Source organism: Carassius carassius, chromosome 4 (assembly GCF_963082965.1).
Source record: "Carassius carassius chromosome 4, fCarCar2.1, whole genome shotgun sequence".
Lineage (NCBI taxonomy): Eukaryota > Metazoa > Chordata > Actinopteri > Cypriniformes > Cyprinidae > Carassius > Carassius carassius.
The window spans coordinates 42,809,237-42,820,055 of record NC_081758.1 but is presented as its reverse complement, the minus strand read 5'-3'; the positions used below and the strand labels follow the sequence as shown (position 1 = coordinate 42,820,055).

At 36.8% G+C, this 10,819-nt stretch overlaps 1 protein-coding gene across 3 annotated transcripts in view; it reads right to left on the bottom strand.

The window, feature by feature from the left end:
• Window positions 1-2,595: 2,595 nt before the first annotated feature.
• Window positions 2,596-10,819, bottom strand: part of LOC132140094 (colorectal mutant cancer protein) — a 104,597-nt gene continuing 96,373 nt past the window's right edge. For all 3 annotated transcript variants that reach the window (XM_059548910.1, XM_059548909.1, XM_059548911.1), the window contains 4 exons: window positions 9,199-9,408; window positions 4,767-4,858; window positions 4,183-4,305; window positions 2,596-3,102 (listed from right to left, as the gene is read on the bottom strand). In XM_059548910.1, coding sequence (XP_059404893.1) covers window positions 2,922-3,102; window positions 4,183-4,305; window positions 4,767-4,858; window positions 9,199-9,408 — 606 coding nt within the window. In that variant the 3' untranslated portion in view covers window positions 2,596-2,921. The remainder of the gene's footprint in view (window positions 3,103-4,182; window positions 4,306-4,766; window positions 4,859-9,198; window positions 9,409-10,819) is intronic.

Here is a 10,819-nt window from a genome sequence, read left to right as displayed (position 1 = left end):
TTTCATTTTATTGAAAAATACTTAAGTACATCTTTTCAGTTTTTTTTTAAATTCTTAAGAAAATGTGAAATTTCAGAAGAATAGATGTACTTGTAATATTTGCAATTGATTCTTTTAAATATTATAATATATAATTGAATATTTCAAAAATATTTAAATATATTTTTTTTACGGTTTGCACGTGGAAATCACCATTCACTGAACCTCAACCTACATTTCTTTTAATATTTCAATCTGAAATGAGTACATGAAAATCTGACAATAAAATATAAGTTAAAATGACTTAAAACAAAGTGTTGCATTATTTCTTTATTATATAAACAAATACATTCTGTATTAAAATAAAACAAAATGATTGCAAAAATTTGATTCATAAACAGATCTGTGCAAATTAAGTACGATTCACAAACCCTTTAGTTTCTCAGCCCATCGTTTACAATGGATATGCATATAGTTTTCATGAATGTCTCAATGTCTAAACCATCTCATAATCAATCCTTCTGTTTATTCCTTTATCAACCGATGCACAAAGAAAGACCATGAAAATGTAAATCAGTCATTGAGATTTGATCGTCCAGCATTATGAATCGTGGATTATTGAATTAAATGCTCGGTCACATTAAAAAGTAGTTCACATAAAAATGAAAATGTGCTGTAAATGTGCTCAAGCCCAGACCAACAAAGATTAGGAAGAGTTTGTGTCTTCATCAGATTTGGAGAAATGCAGCATAGCATCATTTGATCACCAATGGATGTGAATGGGTGCCATCAGAATGAGAGTCTGATAAAAACATCACAATAATCCACAGCACTCCAGTCCATCAGTGAACATCTGGAGAAGACAAAAGATGAAACAAATGCAGCATTAAGATGCTTTTAGAGAGTCTATAATCCATAATAACACTTCCTCCAGTGAAAAAGTGTTCTGGTCTGAATCAGGAGAGAAATCTGCACAGATCAAGCAGTGTTTACAAATCAAAAACAGCTCTATAAAAAACATTTTTTGTCTTCTCCAAATGTTAACTGATGAACTGGAGTGCTTGTTGATTATTGTGATGTTTTTATCTGACGGCACCCATTCACATCCATTGCTGAGACACTGATGCAATGCTACATTTCTCCAAATCTGATGAAGACACAAACTCACGCTGATCTCGGGGGGAGTAAATATACAGCTGTTTTTAATTTTCAAGACAATTATTCCTTTAACAGCACCTCTTTCTGTGGGACGATCGGTACTCTCAAGAGACATGCATTGAATATTTCACCATGAATTAGAAAAGTCAGTGTCATAATTGATAAATATGAATGAAAGCCGTTTACAGATCTTACGCGATCTGTTGGGGATGAACAGATTTGGAGCTGAAGCGTGTAAACCGTGCAGGATCATCTGAATAAACCGTGAGTTTGCGCTCTCACAGGACGGGGAAAATAAATACTCGTCCGTCAGAAGGTGATGTGGTGATGAGGAGGAAGCTGAACGTGATGAGGATCGAGCTTGATAAACTGAAATGTGAGATCTGCTGATGACACCAGAACAAACACAACATGAAGGTCGGAGCAAGATTTCACACAAAATGAAGATTCTGTCATCATATTTCCTGCAGGAAAAATTTAATAAAAATTTTGCTTATAAGAAAATATTTGAAAATATTTTTTTTCCCACTTGGAAAAAATAAATAAAAATAATGTAATTTTTTGGGTGGATTTATCAAAACTTTTCGTTTTTAAATCTCTAAGAACTCACTTTTTTTAGAGTAGTGATTGTTTTTATTTTATATCAATCTTAAATTGTTTTGCTGTATGTTTTCCTTGTTTTTTTTGTATTTTAGTTATATATATATATATATATATATATATTTTTTTAAAGCACTTTGAGATGCAACTTTTAAAAGGCGCTATGAAATAAAGTTTATTATTATTTTTGTTGTTTTTGCAGAATGCATCGGAGCATGTTATTCTAAGAAAAAAAGACTTGTAATTTCTCATGTGAATATATTTAATGTTTTTTTTATTTATTAATGTAATTAATGCAGAAGATCAATACATTTAACTATTAAAGATCAGCACATGTAATTATAAAACTAAAATTTTACAAAAAAAAATTAGATTTTGATAATGGTAACAATTTAAGGTTTCATTTGTTACATACATTAAGTACAGTAGTTAAACAATAAAAATACTTCTAAAGCGTCCATTAATCTTAATAATTTAAACATTTATTAATATAAAAATTTTAAGTTGCATCTGTTAATATTAATGCACAAATAAACAAATGAACAACTGTATTTTTATTAATAATGTTTATTTTTAGTTAATTATAGTTAATAAACGTTAGACTTTATTGTAAAGTGTTACCAATAAAATAATATACGATTGTTTAACATCTCATCAGCCGATTAAATTTAGTCTAAGTGGTGTTTTAACAAATTAGTAACTCATAATTCATCACATATTGATCATAAAGCTTAAATTTGTCCAATCTGGATTATAAACGGAGCACAGATTATCAGATGTTAAAAAACGACAGAATCTTCATCTGAGGCTTTAAACCTCGCTCATTTATTGCTCACAAACAAAAAAACAAAAAATTGCATTCCTCTACACTGTACGATTATGAAATATAACTAGTGAACAGCTACCAGTGAGTGTGTGTTCATGTCATTTCCTTCTAAAGTAATGAATAATTATGAGGATTTATGAGTGTTATGTCATCTCAATCGCCGGGTTTGACTAGTGAAAGCATAAAAATGGTGAACCTCATAAGTGAGAATTGGAAAAACGAATTAAACGCCGTCTCCTCCTTGACAAAACGAGCACGTTTGAGCCAGCGCTTCACGTTTTTATGATGATTCCTGTAGCTTGACAGTGGCTGTTGTGTGTGAAAGAGCAGCGTGAACATCCTGAGAAACGTCTTCTCCTCAGAGCGAGGTCTCGCTGGTGTGCGGTCGAGACGTCTCCTCCTCCAGAAGAGCGATGCGCTGTTTCAGCATCCGCACCTGCGTCTCGTGACGCTCCACCATCGCCATCATCTGAGACTCCAGCTTCTTCAGCTTGTTCTGGTGCTTCTTCTTGGCTTTCTCGTACGCTGCCACCAGATTACTGCGTGAGAGAAACACACACAGCTTTAACACCTCCTGACCGACTCCAGGATTACTTTACAATCAAAAACTTGAAGGACATCAAATAGAGGTTACAGCTCAAAAGACATATAAACACAAAAGAGATGAACAGAAATGAAAAACAACAACAAGATTAATTATTACAAATTGTCTTGGCAAGGTTATAAAAACCCAAAGTGTTTTTATAATAAATAATAATAAATATAAATAAATAAATAAACCCAAAGTGTCAAAAAAAGTTATGAAATACAGTGAAATTCTAAAATTATTAAAACTGAATTTTTTTTTTTTTTAAACTAAACAGAAATATTAGGAAATAAATAATGAAAATATAGATGGAATTTTTTTTTCTAAAGCTAAAAGTAAAAAAAAAAAATTAAAGCTCAAATGAATAATAATAATAACAATATTATTATAAAAATGTAGAAACCTTGTCTTGGCAAATAGGTTACTAAATAACAAAGCTAAGTAGAAATATAAACTGGCAATGAAATAAAAAATAAAGTTAAAAATTAAAATTAAATAAAATTAAAAATGTTGCTCTGGCAACTAACTGAAAGAAGTTGAAATGCTAAAAATAACTAAAGCTCAATAAGAATATTAAAAAAGCAAATAAAAATTACAAAACCGGGTGAAAAATATAAATTAGATGGAAAACATAAATATATATTAAAAAAATATATTTTTTTAATTTTGCCTCAAATTGAAATAATATATTAAAGCTAAATAGAAATATTAGAAGAAAAAAAGCATTTTTTTAATTAAAATTATAACTGAAAATATAAAAATAAAATCTTACTGTAAACATTAATAAATACTCTAATAATATATAAATAATAGTAAAATAACTAGGTAACGCCTGGATGTACAGCAAGAGTGTGGCATTAACAGCAGCTCCTGAATTAAACACACAGTGATGCTGCAATGTGACCAGCAGGAGGCGACACAAACATACACAGCTCCACTGGATCCTGTCATCATGAGGCTTCTTCAAATCAAGGCACACATTTGAGCTGTGTGTGTGTGTGTGTGTGTGTGTGTGTGTGTGTGTGTGTGTTACCTGTTGGCTCGTTTAAGGTCATTAACGAACTCCGATGACTGCTGATGTCTGACTTCACTGCTCTTAGTGAGTCTTTCTAACGCCGCGACCAACTCCTGAATGCGACCCTTCAGCTTCTTCTCTCTGGAACACACACACACACACACACACACACACACACACACATACATCAGAATAAGGACAGTAATATCTTCCTGGACTGAAGCAGCTCAGCTTTACTTGATTCTCCATCAATCATGTTTTAGAGTCTCAAATCTGATCCTCAGGATCTTTTGAGGAGCATTTGTTTCCAGAAGCTTTACTTTCACTGTTCCTCAGCGGAGGAATGATCTTCTCAAGCCTCCAGAACATCTCACATCTTCTGAGGAGCCTTGATTTCTTTATCTCTCAATCATATAAATATCAGCATCTGCACCAGATTCATATTTTTTGCTCAGTTGGAGTCTGAATAAAACTGAGCTGTTTTTCCTACATATTCTCACTATATCTGACTAAATGAGCCAACGCCTGAGGATCAAATATGATACTCAACACAAAAACAAAAAAGTAACTGTAGTTACAGTAGTACAGTAGCAGTAACTGACCTCCTGAGGGCGCTGGTGAGCTCCGCCGCGAGGTCGCTGTCACTCAAACTCCTCAGATCAGACAGACTGATCACCGGAGAATCACCAGAGTCCTGCAGCATATATATATATATATATATAAAGACAAACACACATAACAAAATTAAATATAAAATTAAACACTTAAACATGGAAGCCTTAGAAACATCAGAAACAGCAACTAACTGAAATAAGTTGAAGTGGTAAACAAACAAACAACAAGAACAACAAAAAACTAAACTGACGCCAAAAACAAATACACATAAAATAAAAAAAATGACAATGTAAAAAATGTTGCCTTGGCAATTTGCTGAAATAAGTTGAAGTACAAAAATGACTAAAACTAAAATAAAAATAAATCTAAGCTAAACGGATACAAAATTAAAGAAAAATGTCAAATTTAAACTAAAATTTAAAGTTTATTTAAACTTAATTTTAATCAATATGAATATTAAAATATAAAAATGTAAAATAAATAAAATTAAAAATATAAAATGATACCAATAATAAAATATAAAAATAAATTAAAGAAATTAAGGCCTCCTTATATATTCAGGTTTACAGAGACCGTGCGAATCCTGGTTCTTCAAAGACCAAAAAAAAAGGTTGGTTTATTTTTAGTTGTTCTTACTTATTTTAAATTATTTTAAGTCATCTTGAGGCCATCTGAGAACCACTGAAATAAGTCCTAGTTTCATACTCATTCTTCTAATTTAATGAACCAGTATTTAATGTAAAATTATTTATTTGATAAGCAGACCTAATAATGCTAGTGTGATTGTATTCCTGAAGCTCAAACAGTAGATGGCGCTAGCAACACCAAGGTCATGGGTTCATTTCCAGGGAATGCATGAACCGTATTGCTTACATTCCTCTATCGCAAGCTGCTTTTGATAAAGCGTCTGTTAATGCATAAACATAAATGCAATTATCATAGCAAATTCTTATTAAAAACAACTGAATCTTATCTGGCGCTTATAGATAAAGAGGATTATGTGTAGAGTGAAGTAGCAATGCCAAGGTCACAGGTTTGATGAGGTGTTCTGGGATCTGCAGAGACTGTAAGAGAACATCACGTGTGAAGCACAGGTGAGTCAGACAGCAGTTGAACCCGCTCTCACACCCACAGATGGGATGCTTTCACAGCAGAGAGACGAGAACAGAGCAATCGATCGAAACAGAGAGAGAGAAGATACTCATCAATAATTCACACGAGCTGCTGCTGGAGACATACAGAGAAAGACTGATGGACAGACATCTGACAGATGGATGGAAGGAGAGACAGACATCATGGACGGATGGACAGACAGATAGACGGAGAGACAGACATCATGGATGGATGGAGAGACAGATAGACGGACGGATAGACATCATGGACGGATGGACAGACAGATAGACGGACGGATAGACATCATGGACGGATGGACAGACATCATGGACGGATGGACAGACAGATAGACGGAGAGACAGACATCATGGACGGATGGACAGACAGATAGACGGACGGACAGACATCATGGATGGATGGACAGACAGATAAGACGGAGAGACAGACATCATGGACGGATGGACAGACAGATAGACGGAGAGATAGACATCATGGACGGATGGACAGACAGATAGACGGAGAGACAGACATCATGGACGGATGGACAGACAGATAGACGGAGAGACAGACATCATGGATGGATGGAGAGACAGATAGACGGACGGACAGACATCATGGATGGATGGACAGACAGATAGACGGAGAGACAGACATCATGGACGGATGGACAGACAGATAGACGGAGAGACAGACATCATGGATGGATGGAGAGACAGATAGACGGACGGATAGACATCATGGACGGATGGACAGACAGATAGACGGACGGATAGACATCATGGACGGATGGACAGACAGATAGACGGAGAGACAGACATCATGGACGGATGGACAGACAGATAGACGGACGGATAGACATCATGGACGGATGGACAGACAGATAGACGGACGGATAGACATCATGGACGGATGGACAGACAGATAGACGGAGAGACAGACATCATGGACGGATGGACAGACAGATAGACGGACGGATAGACATCATGGACGGATGGACAGACAGATAGACGGACGGACAGACATCATGGTCGGATGGATAGACAGATAGACGGATGGACAGAAATCATGGACAGATGGACAGATAGATAGACGGACGGACAGACATCATGGATGGATGGACAAAGAGATAGACGGAGAGACAGACATCATGGATGGATGGACAGACAGATAGACGGAGAGACAGACATCATGGATGGATGGAGAGACAGACATCATGGACGGATGGACAGACAGATAGACGGACGGATAGACATCATGGACGGATGGACAGACAGATAGACGGACGGACAGACATAATGGATGGATGGAGAGACAGACATCATGGACGGATGGACAGACAGATAGACAGACGGATAGACATCATGGACGGATGGACAGACAGATAGACAGACGGATAGACATCATGGACGGATGGACAGACAGACGGAGAGACAGACATCATGGATGGATGGACAGAGAGATAGACAGACGGACAGACATCATGGATGGATGGAGAGACAGACATCATGGACGGATGGACAGACAGATAGACGGACGGATAGACATCATGGACGGATGGACAGACAGATAGATGGACGGACAGACATCATGGATGGATGGACAGACAGACGGACGGACAGACATCATGGTCGGATGGACAGACAGATAGACGGACGGACAGACATCATGGATGGATGGACAGACAGATAGACGGACGGACAGACATCATGGACGGATGGACAGACAGATAGACGGACGGACAGACATCATGGATGGATGGACAGACAGATAGACGGACGGACAGACATCATGGATGGATGGACAGACAGATAGACGGACGGATAGACATCATGGTCGGATGGACAGACAGATAGACGGATGGACAGAAATCATGGACAGATGGACAGATAGATAGACGGACGGACAGACATCATGGATGGATGGACAAAGAGATAGACGGAGAGACAGACATCATGGATGGATGGACAGACAGATAGACGGAGAGACAGACATCATGGATGGATGGAGAGACAGACATCATGGACGGATGGACAGACAGATAGACGGACGGATAGACATCATGGACGGATGGACAGACAGATAGACGGACGGACAGACATAATGGATGGATGGAGAGACAGACATCATGGACGGATGGACAGACAGATAGACAGACGGATAGACATCATGGACGGATGGACAGACAGATAGACAGACGGATAGACATCATGGACGGATGGACAGACAGACGGAGAGACAGACATCATGGATGGATGGACAGAGAGATAGACAGACGGACAGACATCATGGATGGATGGAGAGACAGACATCATGGACGGATGGACAGACAGATAGACGGACGGATAGACATCATGGACGGATGGACAGACAGATAGATGGACGGACAGACATCATGGATGGATGGACAGACAGACGGACGGACAGACATCATGGTCGGATGGACAGACAGATAGATGGACGGACAGACATCATGGATGGATGGACAGACAGACGGACGGACAGACATCATGGTCGGATGGACAGACAGATAGACGGACGGACAGACATCATGGATGGATGGACAGACAGATAGACGGACGGACAGACATCATGGACGGATGGACAGACAGATAGACGGACGGACAGACATCATGGATGGATGGACAGACAGATAGACGGACGGACAGACATCATGGATGGATGGACAGACAGATAGACGGACAGACAGACATCATGGTCGGATGGACAGACAGATAGACAGACGGATGGACAGACATGGACGGATGGACAGATAGACAGACAGACAGAGTGACAGACGAACAGACATCAGATAGATATAGACAGATGGATGGACAGACAGATGGACAGCAGACAGATGGATGGACTCAATTATTTATCTTATCGAGATCGGATGAAACTTCTTAATTATCTAAGCTAACAGAGTGTTCAAATTAAAAAAAATTGGATGACAATTCATTTTCTCCTATAAAATTCAGACAAGACAGAGATATTACTTATTGGACCAAAAAGCAGTACACACAATCTCGTAAGTTTTCAATTAGACGGATGTACTGTTATTTCCTCTACAGTCAAAAATCTGGGTTTTATTAGACAGCAACTTGTCTTTTGAAAATCATATTTCCCAAAAAAGTTAAACGCCAACCAATGAGATGTGCACAAATTATTTTATTTATTTCCACTAAAAAAAGTGTGAAACCGTATTTGCATCTTGGTGTTTCCATTTAGGTTCTTTATGATATATCCACACATGTGCATATGAATGTGTGAACAGACATCTGACAGTGTGTTGTATTGTATGCACTGTACCTTCCCGCTCTTGTCGTTGGCTCCAGTGCTGCTGGTGGAGTTGAGCGATCTCCGTCTCTGTTCCTGATGTTCCTCCACCTCAGACTTCAGATGCTCGATGTGCACCAGATAGGCCTGTTCCTGAGCCTCCCGTGTGCTCAGCTTCAGCTCCAGAGCTTTCTTCTCCTTCTCCAGCAGATACAGCTGAGCCTTCAGCTCCGCCATCTCCTCCTGAGCACGCAGACACAGACATCTGTGACCTACAGCTCCTCTCCTGACGTGTCACATCACGACTCAGATACGGATCACAATCACACACTCATCAAACCTTGACACGGCTTGTTTGATGCAATGAAGAACAGTCCGGACGGTACGAGGGGTTTAGTGCATTCTTATCCAATTATATTTACTTAGAATCTAAATTAGCATGAGAAAAACTCTGTTGCTTATACCAGGGTTTTCCAAATGGGTGCTGAATTTAGATTAATTAATAATTAAATATTATGAGAAATATGAAAGGAATATGAAAATGTGCATATTAATAAATATTTCTGAAATAATATTCAAAAAAATATTTTAAATTAAAAAAATAAAAAATAAAATTTTCATTGAAATAAATTAAAACAAATATTCAAAAAATACAAATAAAACACCTACTAAAAAACAAAACTATTATGAAAAAATATTAAATATTTTTGAAATAAAATAAAACACAGAATTAATAAAATGAAACCATACAAATATTTTATTTAAAAGATTTACAAACAAAAATAAACAAAAAATATTCCGAAAACATGACAAATTTGACTTTTAATAAAATTTTTATATTTTAAAATAATACAAATTAAACACTTCCTAAAAAAGACAAAATATTTTATTTGAAATCAAAATAATTACTAAAACAATATCTGCACAAAATAATTACTAAAAAAGTTTAAATATTCTATTTGTTTACCTGCATGTCACATGATCAGAGAACCGTGAACATGTGAATGTGTTGATAAATACTTATATATAATAATAATAATAATATTTTAGCTCAAAGAGTTTCGGCTGACAAAAAGTTTGGGAATCCCAAACAAACAAATATTGCAACTGTATTTGTATTTTCAGAGCTAACGTTTCTTCCACATCCTGTTAGATGTGGATCATACAGTGAATCTCTGAAGGTTATTTATTCCTCGAGTCTTTCACACTGATCTAGAGTCTGTGTTTCTGTAGAAATGTCAGCTGATGGAGTTGTTCATATCTAATCATCTCTCCTTGCGTCCGATCAGATCTCACATTACAAACATGAAGCTGAAGGTCACTGACGGATCGAGCTTCTGTGAAAGACTACTCTATAAACACATGAGCAGATCTTCATTTTACAGATTTAAACTACAGATTCAGTCATTCATCCAAAAGACGTACAGCTTTTGCTTCATTATAATGTGTGACTGTATCAGACTCAGTAAGACATTTATCAATTCATCTCTGAATCCTGAAAAATAAAATGTATCACAAAATATTTCCACAAAAACAAAAACATGAAGCAGCACAACAGTTTTCAAAACAGTGTTATTTTAGTATAGTTGATAGGCCTTTTTTTTAACAGCTTATGTAATTTTACTAACATTATTTTGTGTGTTTTGGTCATTTA